Source organism: Belonocnema kinseyi, chromosome 4, assembly GCF_010883055.1.
Source record: "Belonocnema kinseyi isolate 2016_QV_RU_SX_M_011 chromosome 4, B_treatae_v1, whole genome shotgun sequence".
Lineage (NCBI taxonomy): Eukaryota > Metazoa > Arthropoda > Insecta > Hymenoptera > Cynipidae > Belonocnema > Belonocnema kinseyi.
The window spans coordinates 111,131,515-111,148,829 of NC_046660.1; the positions used below are offsets into that span (position 1 = coordinate 111,131,515).

The following is a 17,315-nucleotide window of genomic DNA, read 5'->3' on the forward strand; positions in this document are numbered from 1 at the left end:
AGCTTTGGCCGATGCGAACCGTAAAACAAAACCAACGGCTGATCATAAGATCAAAAGACGAATGCATCAACTTGCCATAAAGATAGGCTGGGCAAGACAGTATGCGTCCCGCATTCAATGTGTGATTGACTACATCACATCTAGAGCGGAGGGAGAGGTGGGTCAGAGAAAATCAACAGTTTCTCTCTGACCCATCTCGACTTTTCCAAGACCATCCAGTTACAATCGAACACCCACCCAAACAAGAGGAGGTCGAAGTATTTTGGAGAGAAGTCTACGAAGTTCAGCATAGACTGCACGAAGACTTAGAAAATATAAATAGCTTCAAGGAGTTATGTGTTGCCCTCATAACACCTGATAAAGAATGCCCACCCGTCACTACCGAGGAGGTGAAAAAAGTATTAAGAGGGATGAAGAACTATTCCGCACCGGGACCAGATTGTATCAAAACCTTCCGGTGGAAGAAGTTTTCTTAAACCCATCAGCATTTGGCCCGTATTTTCACCTCATATTTGAAGTTGGAAGAGCCGATTCCAGGGTGGTTGGTGGAAGGGCGCACAATACTCCTGCCGAAAATAGGCAACTTATCTGACCCGAAGAACTACAGGCCAATAACTTGTCTAAACACGCTTTATAAGATATTCAAAGCTATCCTAAATGATAGGATTGTTCGGGCAATTGAACCTGTGTGGCAAGAAATGTATGAAACACGAGGCTCAAAGAAAGGCGCAGCCGGATGTCAGGGGAACCTGCTCATCGATAGATGTGTCTGCACAGATGCAGCATTCTACCAGCGTGACCTATCGATAGCCTGGATTGATTATCGGAAAGCTTTCGATTCGACATCCCATAGACTTATCATCTATCATTTGGAAATCTTAAAGGTTCATCCGCAAATAGTTGGGTGCATAGAGAGATTGATGCCGTTTTGGAAAACCAGATTTACTATCTCATCTGGCAAAAATCGTGTGACAACTAACAAGGTCACGTTTCAGAGAGGTGTCTTTCAGGGCGACACCATGAGCCCACTCCTCTTTTGTCTTACATTATTGCCACTATCTCTAGCACTGCACCATTCCGACGGGTACTTGTGCGGCAAACCTGTAAATCAAAAGTACAAGCTCACTCATGTATTTTACATGGACGATATTAAGATCTATGCTAAAAACAGAGAGAAACTGCATCTAGCTCTGGGGATTGTCGAACGATATACTAAGGAAATTGGAATAGAATTTGGGTTAGACAAATGCGCCAACTCACGCCGACAAGGGGGTCGCGGAATATTGAGTCTTGAATGTCTTCACAACAGGATTATTCTGAGAACAGCACATAGAGTTGCAAATGGAAGTGACCCTCTTCTTAAAATGGTCAGGAATCACGAAGAAGTGGGCGAAGGAACACTTTTGTACAAAGCAGCGGAGGAGGCTGCTGAAACACTCGGATTTGACTTCAGTATTAGGGGTGAGCAAAATGCAGCAAATCTTATCTATCTCGAGTACTCACTCCTGAAAGCCCGGATTAAGAAAGCACAAGAGAAAAACTTTCGTGAACAGCTCCTCGATAAGAGGATGCGCGGTATCTTCTACAGAAATGTGAAGGATTAGTCAATGTCTTGTGAGCTAACGTTTGCTTTCCTTAAATCGCCCGGATTGAAGTCTGGTACAGAGGGTTTCATTTTTGCATGGCAAAACGGTGTCATTTCCACCTTAACATACCGTTGCCACATTTTGAGTCAAGGCATTCCCAATGATAGCTGCAGGGCGTGCTATGCACACCCCGAGCATTTAGCTCACATACTATCTAGTTTTCCAACTCACGCGGAAACGACCTACATTCAAAGGCGCAATGCGGCACTAAGAGTGCTTTATTACCATCTCTGTCACTCCTACGGCATTCACCTTAATATCGCTCCTCTAAATGCTCCTAGGGAAATTAAGTCATTTGTCAAGAATGGGAAGTGCCGCATAGTACTGGAACTTTATATTCTCGAAAATTGTTTCTGTTGCTCACTCGAGGCCTGACATGGTTCTTCTTGACTTCGAGAAGCGAACCATGTTCGTTATCGAATTTTCGGCATCAGCTGACAAAAACATCATAGCCAAGGAGAATGAATACTTGCGGGAAAAATGCAGAAGGCGGTTGTCCTTGGTCGCTACGTGTTCTTAGGGTGCACGAGGCTTTTGCTGGATCGTCGTATCGATTCCTTTACAGACTGTAACCACCTATCTCACGGTTGTGAGACGTGGTTTTAAATCGATGGCAAGGATAAGTATAAAGTTGATAAAGATAAATTTCCATGTTCTGATAAAGGACCCGTCAAAGTTAGGCTCATCATGAAAGATGTTGTGGTATAAAAGCTGATGTTGTGAGACAAAGTGGAGCGGGCTGTAATAAGTTACTTTCCACCCACCGCCATCCCAAAATCGGCGCTATAGAAGAGTTTGACTGTATCTGTTTACAATCTTAAGGAACTTATTTTTTATACTGCGATTATTGTTTTAAATATTAAAAAGTTAGTAAAGTTGATACTTATGCATTAAAACTTCTTAGTGCAGCATCCATCCTCTTGGCATCAGAGTCGCAGGTTTCTGTTTTGTCACGCCTGAGTGAGCACGGCACACCGCCTGCAGCTCCTCAAAACCATAGTCGCGGCGCGGCATCAATTCTTGGAATGACTATCTCCGGGCACGCTATGTCCCAGTACAACTGTAGTAAATTCAACTACTTTAGTTTCTGATATACTCCGCTCCCACCTAAGTGGCTGTGGTTACTACTTTAATTTTCCAGAATGATAGTAGTTTCCCTTGCTACTTCTCTTGTTGTACAGCAACTTCCGAAGACGAATAACCATTTGCAGGTAGATGTACTCACTACTTCAAGTAGTAAGTCTTACTATTAAATGAGTACTTCTCAGTACTTGAAGTAATAAAGCCTAAACTTTTAAAATGATGTAGTATACTTTCTTCTTCTAAACAAAAAGTTATACGTTATATTATTAAAAAATCGATCTTTCGGTATAAAAGTATATAAAATTCGTAAGTTCCTGCTAATTCAATAAACTCAAGTAAAAAATATGTGATTCGAGCGACATTTGAAAATATCCAGATATTACTCAAGTAAGCTATTCTAGCTTTATCCATGAAGTGTGTGAATTCAGATAGAGGTTCAAGAGAGGAAACTATTTAACAATGATTCGAGAACTCTAATTATTTTTATAAAAACTGGAAAGCTCCATGTATAACAAACTATCTATTTTTTACTTACCTTGGAGTGTTTCTACGTAATCTTTTGATCTCCAAGTTACTAGGAGATTCCAAACTTTCACTTCATTTTAATGCATAAACAATGTGATCGACTTCTTCAACACCTTAAAAATAATCAAAATATCGACCACCGTACACAAGACACGATATTTCGGCGCAAAACTTGGCAGCGCTGCTTGTTTGGAAAACGCCTTAAAAGTGTTTTCTCCTTTTTGTGACATTTCTAAATAAATAAATTATTTTCATCTTTCAATATATTACCGAATTATATAGAAATGCCTATGAAAAATGGAGCACACAGCGTCAGTTGTAATACATTAAGGTGTAATCAGTTTCTGCTCATAAAATCAAACATGAATAAAACTCTTTAATTTTTTATATTATTTATATTATGTTGATGAAATATTCATTCAACAATTTTGCAGTGTGAAATTTTTCTATCCTCAATCCGTTTGATTAACGGAAGAAGTCGTTCGAACGTGATAATAATGTTAAAAAAAGCTCACAAATTAATTATAAAATTTTGGCCCATAGGGGATTTTTTTTATTTTTCCAAAACATGAATTTCTTTTACTCGTCTCAAATAATATGATTAATTTCAGGATTGTAACGCTATCCGGTCAAACAAGTTACCTGAAATACAAAAGATTCCATTTTCAACGCAAATCAAAGGATAATTCTGTTAGGAGAACAGCAAAATTTCTACACGGAAGTGTTAGATGTCTAGTGAATTCCAAAAATTAAACAAAAAACATATACATCTAGAGTGTTCGTGTTAAACAAATGTGAACGTCCGCGCGGAAAGGGACCAAACTGCACGATAGCTTCATTTTATCGGAGCCTCACTTTACAGTTTAATAACAATTTGAATTTTTCAGATGTAGGAATAATATTTCTATTTTGAAGAAGCAAATAAAAAATGCGAATTGGTGTAAAAAACTAAAAATTAATTTTTTCAGCATTAGGTGTCTTTCTTGACGACGGCCACAAATATAGAAAGGTATACCTAATTATGTCCATTATTATAAAATTGCCAATAGAGTAGCAAATATGATTTAATAAGGGAAAAGTTAACACCCAATTATAAATGTAAGAATTGCATTCTCTCGACAGAAAATTTATCTAAGCAATAAGGATATAAACTGAAGTTGACACATAATAAATGAATTTCCACTCACTGCAATAAAAATTTGTTTTTATATCGATTTGTCAACATTTTTGTGAACAGGAAGCCAAGAAGTCGCATTGGTTGAAAAACCTGCACTTGTATTATTTCATTTGAAAGGAGTCCTTTCTGGATCTCTCGAAGTCAGGTAATATTTTTCTTGTTCAGCGTTACAGTCCCAGATGTCTTCAGTTTCATCCTAAGTCAGATTCTTATGCATCATCCCGATTTCATCACCATTGTATACAATTTTTATGCTAGAAAGAACAACTGCCAATATTGTGATCATTTCAGCATTCTGGGAACCATATCTCGAACCCACACGATATTGGTCATGATTGCCGGTAACCCCATTGGATAAGTTTTCTCTAAGAAAATTATTAAGTCAAGTATCAATGTTTCTTTTGAAATACACTGCAGATGAGCCTCTGTTTAGCGAGGAGATAAGCATAAAATTGAATAGATTGCATCCATCCTTAAAGTACTTGAGTTTTAAAGGTACAATGGTATAAGGCTTAGTGATCAAAAATTCAGACACCGTATTATGCTTCTTTTGTAGTCATCAAACAGCCTCCTCCGCGTCGTCAGTAGAACATAGGTTTCATTTTGATCCCTAGTGTAAATGTGCTCAAGGTAGTCATACTCATCATCTGCAACATTTGGAATATTACTTTTTAGTTCATCAAGCATTCGGATATCTTCAAGCAAAACATTATTTGCGTCAATTCGAAATCCGTCCACTGCACGGTCGATCCAATATGTAAAAACATCCTTCATCGCTTGGTTTAAGGGTAATTGCGATGATTTAAATCATTTCGACCAATATCAAATTGATTCAAATAGTACTAACTACATTGTTCATTCCACTGCCAAGATAAACCCTTGAAAGTACTTAACCAATTATTAGTGAGCTTTCTGACTTCATTTACTCTTGTAACATTTTTCCAAGTGTAAAATTATTCATCGAGTGGTTTGTTCCTTTGCACACTCTTCAGGAACCAAGGATTTTTGTCTGAGCTGTGATTTGGTACGTATTCCAAAATCACCTTTAAATCAAAGGGACTCGACTTTTGAAACGAGCTTTATAAATTAATCTAGAATACAATAGTTGTAATTCGCATTTGTAAAGTTAGCGATATCATGGCCAAAATCTACCTGAGGGCTAGTCTAAATCCGTGAGAGCCAGAGGGAATTTGCCCCAATGTCTTTCATGTGCTCCAACTTACTGATGATTCCATAAAAATCTTTTATTTTGTCTCCATTGTTGGCTTTGAAACTTCTTGGGTGAATTTGGTAGATAACCGGATCCTTCCACCAATCATTACTAATTGATTAGACAGTCTGGATTTCAATAAAGGCGATGGACAATAGCTTCCAATTTAACATACTTTAAGATGATCTAACTCCATGCTTAGAGTCTTCGGTTTATATAACGTTCAGTAAAAACTAAAAATGTGTAGTATTCTGAAGAAAAGTCTTCAGTCAGCATGCTTTTATAATCTGTACGATAGGCTGCATTTTATAAATGCATCTCGTAGATTAAATACTAAGTGACGATCATACTGTATATTATAAACAATAAATATGAGGCAATTCTTTGTGAAAGATGAAAAGTATGAGTCTATAAGGAGTGAGTCAATATTGATGATTTTTAATTTAATCTAGAACGTCACATATAAGATTAAGCTAAGGAAAGGTAAACGATAAATTGATTGTTAATGCAATCAAAGCATGCGAATTTTTTCATCTGCTGTAAATATGAAGTCACAGTACCGTTCTATTGTGGAGAGTGTCGTTTGCGTTCTTAAAAGTTTTGATTCCTTTTGGTATATATCAAAGTTGAAACATAGTGAAATGAAGAAATTCGAGGAAAATATGGAGAGAGAAAAACTTTTATATATAGCTCGATGAAAGATGTACTTGATTACTTTACAAAGTCGAGAGTTTGAATAATTTTGAAAAATAATTTGTGACCTTTTTCAAGAAAAGAGCCCACAGAGCCTTTTTTCGTGAAAATCAGGTTTTCGAATTTCCAATTTCAAAAATTCTCTGTTCATTTCATTCATGCGACACGACTTCCACACAATCGTAAGTAGAACCATCCACACTACTACACTGCACTTCATCTAATTTTAAGCTTAAACATCTTAGGGCTTGAACTTTCCTCTCATGACTTTCATGGATGTGTTGGCCGTAGCATTGCTGTTGGCAGGATTTTCCATTGCAGACGGGCAGAGAACGAAGAGGAAAGCTACTAAGAGGAACACCAAAACCCATACATTATTATGGAAAGTATTTTCAATATTGTGAAATGCTTGTCGCTTCCCGAGGATAGTCTCGGTTCCCCTGGAGCCACCGCTGGGGACTACATCATGCGGGACGGTGGTGATGTGAATTGCGAGATGGACGGGTAGATTTCACTAGCCTAACAGCTAACCAGCAAGAACATCTGCGACAAACGGTAACCAGTCAAACATCAATTGTGCCTTCTGATGATGCTTTGGTTAGCGTTAGCAAATTGCAGCCAACCACTTCAACAGGAACAACGTGGGAGAGCATCCAGTGAGATACCACAACGAAAGACGAGTTGATGTATCTCTTTCATAAAAGTACTAATTTTGAAACCAAGGGCTGATAGCTTAAAGATAGCATCCAGAGGCGACTGTGGTCACCGTCGACGCTCGAAATAGCTGTATAAGGAATGCAGCGGTAAAAAACGAACATCAATCTATAGCACGCTCCTGATTTTATAACTACTACATCATCAATGCAAAACATTTTAAGCATCGTATTAAAATCATTTATAACATCCTCATTTCATCAGGCACTTAACTTAGTTCATGGCTGATGATGAAAAACCAGGTACACGCGATCAAAAGTTTGAAAACAATTATATTAATATATAATAATATATAATATATTGTAATAATTTTTATAAACCGGGAAACATGTACTCTTCTTGGTTGAAAATCCTGCAGTCGTTTTATTTTCGCACTCAAAAGGAGTCCTTTTCGGATCTCCGGATTTTAAATTATATGTCCATTATTATCAGTATTAGACCCTGTTAGATTCATAGTTTCTTCCCGCGAGAAATTCTCACTAAGCATTCCAATTTCCTCACCATAAAGTATTAGCAGTATTTCTGCTATTTCATTATCAAAGACAATGTATCAGTAGCCTCACTCAACAAGGTTTAAGAACTCGTTTTGTAAGAAGTGTGTTTGGAAACGAAATCCAAGAGGTCCCTCAAATCCAGAGCCTTAGCCATGGTGACAAGTTTCGTAAAGTCCACCAAAATGCCATATTGGGGATCTACTTCTGTGAAATTTGTAATGTCATAGCCAGTGTCTGGCTGGGGACTTGTGTAAATAGGTAAAAGCCATATAACGTCGACTGTAATATCAGTTTCAATTTAGTGGTGATTCCATTAAGGTGCTCTATAGCGTCTCTCTTACTGTCGTTGAAACTCCAAAGGTAAACTTGGTACACAATCGCATCATTCCACCATCTTTCGCTGACGTCATGGACACATTTCCCTGTCAGAACTGCGTACAGCAATGTTAACTTTGATATTATTGCGAGAACCACTGTTAAATAGTCGGGATACTTGAGGTTTTCTTGGTCGTTAATAAAATTAGGAACACGATTGGTATTTTTGCCTGATTTAAAATATAAAAAAAGATTTGCATAATTCTAATTTTAAATTTATAGGTTATTGACTTTAAAATATTATTAGATAGGAAATTTAAAATAATTAAATTTCATGTCGAGATTTTTAATTATTATGATCTTGTGTCACAAATTAAAAAAGCTTTTTCTTTTTTGTAGATTTCAGATTCAAGTTTATAGTAGTCGTACAATGATCTGATGAAACAAATCAATCCTTTCTTCGACCGTTGATATTTATTGATTTCAAATCGTAGATTTTAAATTATTTATGTCTTACCGTAAGACATAAATAATTTAAAATCTACGATTTGAAATCAATTCAAGTTTATAATTTAAAAGACGCACAGGCCAACTCTTTTGGACCGACTGCACTTTCACGATCTTTTTGTAACAATGAACCAAAGTTTATCCGAAGGCCTGCTCATACTACAGGCCAAAATTTGACTGACCGTTGACTTTTATATTAAAAATTATACTGTTTTTCAGAAGATGCATCTTTTCGGTTTTAAAAGTCCACATTTTAGTAGAAGATTAAATTGTTTGGTTTAAACTTCATAGTGTCTATTGTATAAGTTGAAAGTAAAAGTATTTGGTAAAATATTGATGAATTTTTTTTTTTTTTGAAAAGTCGCCTCTTTGGGTAGAAAAGTTTTTTTTTTTGGTGATTACAATTTGCTATTATATTGTAAATTTTATTTGTGTTACAAGTATTGTTTGTTGTGAAGAATCATAATCAAATACATAGAAAAAAGCACTTTAAATAGAAACGCTACCAGTAACTACCCAACATATCACTTTTAAATATTTTCGTGTAATGCAAAGATAATGAAAATTATTTTGATGCCAACATGCCTTATATGTTATTGTTGCAACATATTGTAAATAAACGTATGTTCATATTTATATGAATATCGATAATGCAGTGTATTTCAGATTGTCTATCAACAAAAAAGAACTCGACTAAACAGTCTCACATTATAATATGCAGTAAATTTTAATTAATGGTTACATTATTATTTTATAAATAGCAATAATTTTTAATATTTAAAAATAGGTATTTAATAATATTTTAGTTTATTTTCAATATTAGTTTCAATAATTTTACATTTGATACCTCTAAATAGAATTTTAAATTATCGCAGAGTTTTTAGAGTATTGAAATTGGACTTAAAATTTTGTAGAGATTATAAACGATGTAAATAAACTTGAAAAATACTGCAGACATTTGGAAAATATTCAAAGAGGATTAAAATTGTACTAAATAAGACCTAAGAGAATTATAAAATTGTAATTAATAAGACCTAAGAGAATTAAACAAGGATGACGAATATTAAGGAACTCCAAAAAAGAATTCATTCAGCACTATGGAGAATATAAAAAGGACCTATATTTCGACTCGGGTATCGAGCACTTTTAGAAATAGGTAAAATTTAAACTATGGATCAGTTTTTTCTACATATTTTAAATTATTTTTAAAAATTAAAAAATGAGTTAGACAGTATTATAAAATAATTTAATAAATGGAAACTGTGCGTTTCGCAGAAGTTTTTGAAAATCAGAAAATATATATTGGCCACTCAGTTTATCGGAGCGTTATTCGACTCAAAAGTTCTTTATTTTTTATCAGCTTTAGGTAGTTTTTTAATACATTAAATTTTTAAAGAAAAAAGTATTGAGCTCTTTGTAAAATAAATGAAATTTAATTTTTTTAAATATTTTAAATCGTTGTTTTGGAAAAGCTATTCCATATTTAAAACTGACTAGAAAATTTATTATAAAAGAATTGGATAATTTGAAAACTATGTGTTTTATAAAAGTTTTCATATAGCAGAACATCTTTTTTTGTCATTGATGTTATTAAAGCATTTTTGTACTTGCACATTTTCTTTATTATTTATTACCGTTTGGTCGTTAAGCGTTTTAAATATTTAGAAACAAAGAAATATTGAGTTCATCAACTTTTAGTTTGAAGGTGGTGGAAGCTCATTATACGACTTTGTACGAAGCTGCCTAGAGATTCTTGACATTCGGTCATTTGTTCGATGGCTAAAGTGACCGAAAATTAAAATAGCGAATATCAGGGTACCGAAATTTATTGAAAGGAAAACTAATTTGCCGAATAATTAATTGACCGAAAGCTATTTCAACGAATGTTAAATTATTCGAAAGTAGTTTTAGCGAAGATTCATTTTTCCGAAAGTCCATTTTACTGAAAGTTCAAATTTCAGAAGACCTAATTTTGTGAAAGTTCAGTTTACCGAAAAATCAGTTCAGCGATAGTTTAGAAAATGAGTGACAAAAAACTTATATAGTTGATATAAATTAATTTACGTTAAAGAAAAATGATCAATTGAGTTAAAGGTTGAGCACCGAAGAAGAAAAAATTATTTTATTTTATTTTTATTTTTTGTTATTATCTATTTTTACTTCCTCGGTGTCTCATTTTGTTGAAATTTTACTGTTTCTATCCATTCAATTAACTTTATTACACATTATACATGTTCTATTTGTTATTATACATCTATCTAAATGTAAATAAACAATTTTTAAATGTTCGGATATTTGAACCTTCGGTTAAATGATTTTCGGATACCTCACCTTTCGCAAAACTGATGTCCGGGTAAACTGAACCTTTGCAAAATCGGAAAAATGACCGGCTGCCGAAATTCTTACCCGAGAATTGGTCACCCAAATTCAAGTACTTCGATAGTGAAGTGGTTAGAGCGCGCGATTATGACGCACTAGTTTAGGTAGTTTAGATAGGGTTCGAATCTCTGAGCGTAAGATTTTTCAAAGCGTTTAAGCGCGCGATCTATGTTCATAAACTGTCGCTTAGAGTTCAGATTTATTGCCTTACAGACTCTTCTCAAGTACAAATTACGTTAAATTGTGACACTAGTCTATTGCTCCGATACTACATATTCTTAGATTAAAAAAAGATATCCGCTTTGCGGGGGCACATTCTCGTCGCTCACTGCGCACGCGGCTCGCAAGTTTGAGCACGCCTAGGGCGCGTGAATGTTGGTTTTCGCTTTTCACGCTCGATAATATATTTAGCTCGCGTTCACGCTCGATAATTTATTTACCTCACGCTACACGCTCGGTCTTTGTGTGAGACTTTTTGAAACTAAAGGTCAAAGCATCGACAACAGAAATTTGATGATTGTGAATTCTCTTTTGTCAAAGCTTCTTCGGCTTTAGCGAACACATTCTCATCCCGTATCTCGTGCCTGGCGCACGAGTTTATCCCCGAAATTGTCTATTGTTCCCATAAATATATATTATTATACATCATAACATGCATCAATATTAAAACTGACGTAGTTTCATCATATCGTTTAAAAAATGCTCATTCTTAAAAAAAAATTTTGTTATTAAACATTTTATTGCAACTTTTGTCGTTTTCCAATTAACTGAATTTTCCCATTTGCAATGCTGTTTTCATGATTTAAGCTTTACACATACGGTATACTGAGCAGCCTTACCCTCTTTTAAGGGGGTAACACATGTTCAAATTTTTTTAAAATCTATTTTTTTTCAATCACCATATACCCTTTGAAATAAGGTAGAAATCTTCTTTTAACTCAGGGCGTGTCGAAAGTGGCCAAAAAACGAGTTACTGCGCAAGGCCTCGAACTGTCGCAACGCACAATTTTCCGTACTTTAAACTTTAAACGCGTTTTTTTTCGAAACGCACTTTTTGGAGTGGTCCAACCAAAATGGATCGCGCAAATCTAAATTCAAAAGAAGAAGGAGAAGAGGCGGCGGGGGGGGGGCGAAGAGATGGGCCTTAACGGGTCTAATATAACGACCCTGAATTTATCTATACATATAGATTTGAAAATTGGGGAATTCATTTAAACAAAAGTAATTGCCTAATCAAAAAAATAAAAACATGTCTGAATTCGGCTCAGCCATAGCTCTAAGTGATTTTCGAATTAAGCAAAAATAATTATTTTTAAACAATTTTATTGTTATAAATAAATGGGAACGCAATATAAACGAACTTATGAGCTAAGCAATCATTTCAGGCACATTACTGGATACTTCAATAAAATACCCCGGAGTGATTTTTGAATGAACGTAAAAAAAATTATTTAAACAAATAGAATGTTTACCAGATTTTTTTTCGTTTTCCACGATTTAATGTACAATGATGTTAAGTAAAACCTAATAATAAAAACTGAATTAAAATAATACTATTTTGAGCTTTAACGAAACAAACATAGTCAACACTTCATCCATCAAACATTGTTTATATCCCCTCCACTCTCCCTGAATGCCGAAAAAGCCTTTCCAAATCAATTTCTATATTCAGACATATAGTCAGAACGAACTAATTGTCCCAGAAAAAACTTAGGGTATCGTTGAAGGCCTCTCATCCATATCTCTAGATGATTTTTGAATCATTAAAAAATATATTATTTAAGAAATTATGATGTTCATAATATTTATAATTTGCTTAAACAATCAGTGAACAACAATTCCAACTGACTGACAACTAGATATCGTATCCTGAAGAACTATAGCTAGAACTATAGCTAGAACAAACTAATTGTCCCAGAAAAAACTGAAGGTATTGTTGAAGGAATCTCATCCATATCTCAACGTGATTTTTGAATCATTAAAAAAAGGTATTAATTAAACAATTAAATTATTTATAATATTTATAATTCGTTTAAACAATAAGTGAACAACAATTTCAATTGAATGGCAACTAGATATCTAATATGGAATATTTTAGAATGAAAATAAATTTTTCGAAATGTCAAAATTCCAATTTAAACATTGTTTTTGTCCCCTCCACTCTGAAACGAAAAATCCCTTGAAAATGAATTTTAAAATTGGGAACTATAGCTGGAACGAACTAATTGCCCCAGAAAAAAACTGAAGGTATCGTTGAAGGCCTTTCATCCAAATCTCTAGGTGATTCTTGAATCATTAAAAAAAGATATTATTGAAACAATTATATTGCTTATAATGTTTATAATTTGTTTAAACAATTAGTGAATAACAACTCCAACTGACTGACAACTAGATATCTAATCTGGAACATTTCAGAATGGAAATAAATTTTCCTAAATGTAAAAATTCCAATTTAAACATTGTTTTTGCCCCTCCACTCTGACTCGAAAAATCCCTTGAAAATGAATTTTAAAATTGGGAACTATAGCTAGAACGAACTAATTGTCGCAGAAAAAAACTGAAGGTATCGTTGAAGGCCTTCCATCCAAATCTCTAGGTGATCATTGAATCATTAAAAAAATATATTATTTAAACAGTTATATCGTTTATAATATTTATGATTTGTTTAAACAATTAGTGAACAACAATTCCAACTGACTGACAACTAGATATCTAATCTGGAATATTCTATAATGGAAATAAATTTTCTGAAATGATAGAGAAATAATAGATAATATAATAATAAGAAACAATAAGTTATTTAAGTATCGCTACTACATTGTTTTTACCCCCTCCACTCCGACTCGAAAAATTCCTTGAAAATGAATTTTAATATTTTAATTTTCGAATCATAAAAAAAATTGTTATTTAAGCATTTTGTTTTTTCATGTCGATTTATAATGTATGGTTTTAAAGTTGAAGTTTAAAAAAATTTGAACTGCTTGGCTCTTCAGTGTTGTCTTGTGTATATAAAGTTTTTCCTGAGAAGTGTTGTCCGAAACTCATCAATTTTGGAAGTTCCATTGTGGTTCGAGATCAACAATTTAAAAAACTAGTTGATTATTAGATAAATGAAGGTAATTACATCAATCTAATAATTACATATCTAGTTATCAGTCAATTGGAATTGTTTTTCACTGATTGTTTAAACAAATGATAAATATTATAAACAATATAATTGTTTAAATAGTACCTTTTTTTAATGATTCAAAAATCACCTAAAGATATGGATGGGAGGCCTTCAACGATACTTTCAGTTTTTTTCTGGGACAATTAGTCCGTTCTAGCTATAGTTTCCAATTTGAAAATTCATTTTCAAGAGATTCTTCGAGTGAGAGTGGAGGGGGTACAAACAATGTTTAATTTGGAATTCTTACATTTCGAAGAATTTTTTTTTATTCTAAGATATTCCAGATAAGATATCTAGTTGTCAGTCAGTTGGAGTTGTTATTCACTAATTGTTTAAACAAATTATAAACATTATAAGCAATATAATTGTTTCAATAATATCTTTTTTTAATGATTCAAGAATCACCTAGAGATATGGATGAAAGGCCTTCAACGATACCTTCAGTTTTTTTTCTGGGACAATTAGTTCGTTCCAGCTATAGTTCCCAATTTTAAAATTCATTTTCAAGGGATTTTTCGGTTCAGAGTGGAGGGGACAAAAACAATGTTTAAATTGGAATTTTTACATTTCGAAAATTTTATTTACATTCTAAAGTATTCCAGATTAGTTATCTATTTGTCAGTCAGTTGGAATTGTTGTTCGCAATCGTCAAAAATGAAAAAAAGTATATGCATTCTATTTGTTTAAATAATTTTTTTTTCGTTAATTCAAAAATCACCTAGGTGTATTTTATTGTAGTATCCAGTAATGTGCTTGAAAATATTTTTCAGCTCATACGTTTGTTTATATTGCGTTCCCATTTGTGTATAACAATAAAATTGATCGCCTAATATAACACTTTTCTCCCAATCTGTCTCTCCAGCAAGCTAAACTAAGACGGTGGCTGTGCCCCCAGCCCTTCCAGGAATTGAGGGATTGACGGTCCTTCTGAATGAGGCTATGGAAACGGGAGCGGCCAATTGGTACCTCAATAAGAAGAAACGCATAAAAGAATCCCTGAAAAGGAGACTGAAGAGGCAAACGCAGCAGGCTAGTGGATCAGCTGCGTTACCTGGAACACTGGCGTCCATAACGCCGATTAAAGTCACTAAGGCTCAGAAGCGAGGGAGAATGGACTGGCAGCTGCTCAGTGGACTGAGCCCCTAACGATGGTCGTAACGGATTCGAGCTACCCGGAGTCGCTGCTCACTACAAAGTAGTTGGGTGGAATGGAGTGGCTCCAAAAGATGGTTGAGGCTACGGCGTGGTTAACAGGTGAACTGGAAGACCCGTATGTGGTCCTCCGTCGGCTAGAGGGATCCAACCTTTTTACTTGAAGCAGTGTCCTGGCGGATCGTTAGGCATGATTGGCCTCAGAAAGAGTACACAGCTAGAGGAATCAAACATCTGCTAGTTGCGCAAAATCCTAATTCGTAGATAAGGGCTCTTGCGGTCCTCAACAACAGGCCCTTCTACCACTTTAGACAGACTAACTTTAAAGTTACCTGCCAGAGTCAGGAGGAGCCTATCGGTGGACAGAAATATCTAGATCAGACCTGCATGACTTCTCCCGCTCTAACCAATACCCAAATTAACTTGCATCATAGCAAAGGCGCCTATGTACTTTTGCAGGGGGCATGTCTGCAAGGCACACAAGTATCTCACTAATCCGGGAACCCTGGTTAGTTCGAGATACCATTAGGCTTAAGGATGGGCTGGTTTTTGCTTAAGGGACCCCAAGGCGGCTAATCCAAGGGCTTTCATATTGGCTAAGGGAGTCAACGTCGTCCCGCTGGTTGAGCTACGTTTTAGAGAACTGATAGTGATAGTCACGGATCTTAAAGGAATGGAAAGCTAGTCATGGGATTGGCTTACTTTCCATATGACAGCGATACCAATCCACAAGTGGAGGTACGTCAACTGGTGAAATACTGCAAGGTAAGGAGTCTTCCTCTTCTGTTGGGGTGAGGTGATAACTCCCACTATGCTTTGTGGGGTAGCACGTACACTAATTTAAGAAGTAATCACCTACTGGAATACCTAATCATCACTAATTTAGATATTCTTAATATAAGGAACACCTCGACGTTTCGTAACTCGATCAGGGAGAAAGTCCTTAAAATCACTCTCTGTACCGGTAGTTTTAGAGATAACATCAAGAAGTGGAGAGTCTCTGATGAACGCACTCTCTCAGATCACTGACAGATAGAGTTCGTGTTGGAATCCGCTGTGTCCGCCGGTCCCAAATGGGTCAGAGATCCAAGAAGAATGGACTGGGGTCAGTTTTCCACGGAACTAAGAAGTGCACTTTTAGGGGTGTCCAGGTCAATTAGAAACATGGATACCCAGGGGATAGTGGCCACAAGGCTGGGGAGACACAGTGGTGGAATACTGAAAAATCATGAAAGCTGGACGAACTTTTGCACTGATGTCGAGAAAGGAGCAGAGGCGGCTAGACAGGATAATCTACTTTCTCAAAATCTGGATGCTATTCTTGGCGCTCTGAAATTGCCCGGCGGAGGATACTCAGAGCCTGACGGACATACCTGGGCTTACCTGATTAAGGCACATTTTCCGGGCTTCACAAAGTTAGGAGAAGAGGGAACGACACCTTCGAGGCAATCAAAGCCGCGCGCGGCTCTACAAGGCCCAAAACGGCAGCTAGCCAACGAGATTATTACCCGAGCCAGTTAGGTGGGCCCTAAAGTCCTTTAGTCCTTACAAGTCTCCTGTTCGGGATAGTATATATCCAGTCTTCTTCCAGAGGGCTGGTGAGATCATCATATGGCACGGTGTACTTGAAGGCTGAAAAAGTTTGACTAAAATGGATATAAAATCTGCTAACGCAGAAAGTTTCTATATTGTTTAGACATTAAAAATCAGTTGAATTTAAAATCCTAGCTGCTCCCTTTCGCAAGTTATGCGCATTCTTAGGTTTTCACAACCAATCATTGTGTTCTACGCAACTTGCGCGGACGAAATTTTTCATGTACGACGTTTTTTCAAATTTATCACTTTTTCAATGCATTCAAAAATGAATTTGTTGTTTATTTTTGCATTGAAAAATCTTAATTACCACTTTTAGCCAAAGCCAGGACCAACGACGATAATTTCAAATTATAAGTGTAGCGAAGAAAATTCTATCACTGCTTTTAACAGTTGTGATGCATATGATACGTGATGGTAACTTGATACCTTGTAACGTGCCCAGAATTTCAAAAAATCACGATGTAAGGATTCTCCGCTTTGCTCTGACCAATACCCTAATCCATTATTGTTTTCAATGTAATTTAAACTTTCTTTGACGTGATCAAGAATCACTTTTCATATATTTCTCGATCTTCTAGTTTGTCAGCCTCTTTCAAAAGTGTCCTACACGCATTTCCTTCAAACGCGTCTCCGTGGTAGTTTTTTGAAATTAGAT

General features: G+C 35.5%; 2 protein-coding genes across 2 annotated transcripts in view; one reads left to right on the forward strand and one right to left on the reverse strand.

Annotated features, from left to right (window-relative positions):
- The window catches only part of LOC117171362 (protein artichoke-like), a 519,164-nt gene that overhangs the window by 270,858 nt on the left and 230,991 nt on the right, over window positions 1-17,315 (forward strand). The gene's annotated exons all lie outside the window — the stretch shown is intronic.
- On the reverse strand, window positions 7,622-10,132 carry LOC117171047 (trehalose-6-phosphate hydrolase-like). The gene is made up of 3 exons (XM_033358092.1): window positions 10,090-10,132; window positions 7,884-8,087; window positions 7,622-7,821 (listed from the first exon to the last, which is right to left on the reverse strand). The coding sequence occupies exons 1-3, from the start codon at window positions 10,130-10,132 to the stop codon at window positions 7,622-7,624; spliced, it is 447 nt and encodes a 148-aa protein (XP_033213983.1).

What these genes read in the sequence shown, in the direction of transcription:
- LOC117171047 (XM_033358092.1), bottom strand. Translation starts at nt 10,132, where the DNA reads ATGACCGAATGTCAAGAATCTCTAGGCAGCTTCGTACAAAGTC. An exon ending in AGGCAGCTTCGTACAAAGTC is followed by an intron (nt 8,088 to 10,089) that starts GTATAATGAGCT and finishes ATTTTAAATCAG; the next exon opens with GCAAAAATACCAATCGTGTT. An exon ending in CCTTTGGAGTTTCAACGACA is followed by an intron (nt 7,822 to 7,883) that starts GTAAGAGAGACG and finishes CTGATATTACAG; the next exon opens with TCGACGTTATATGGCTTTTA.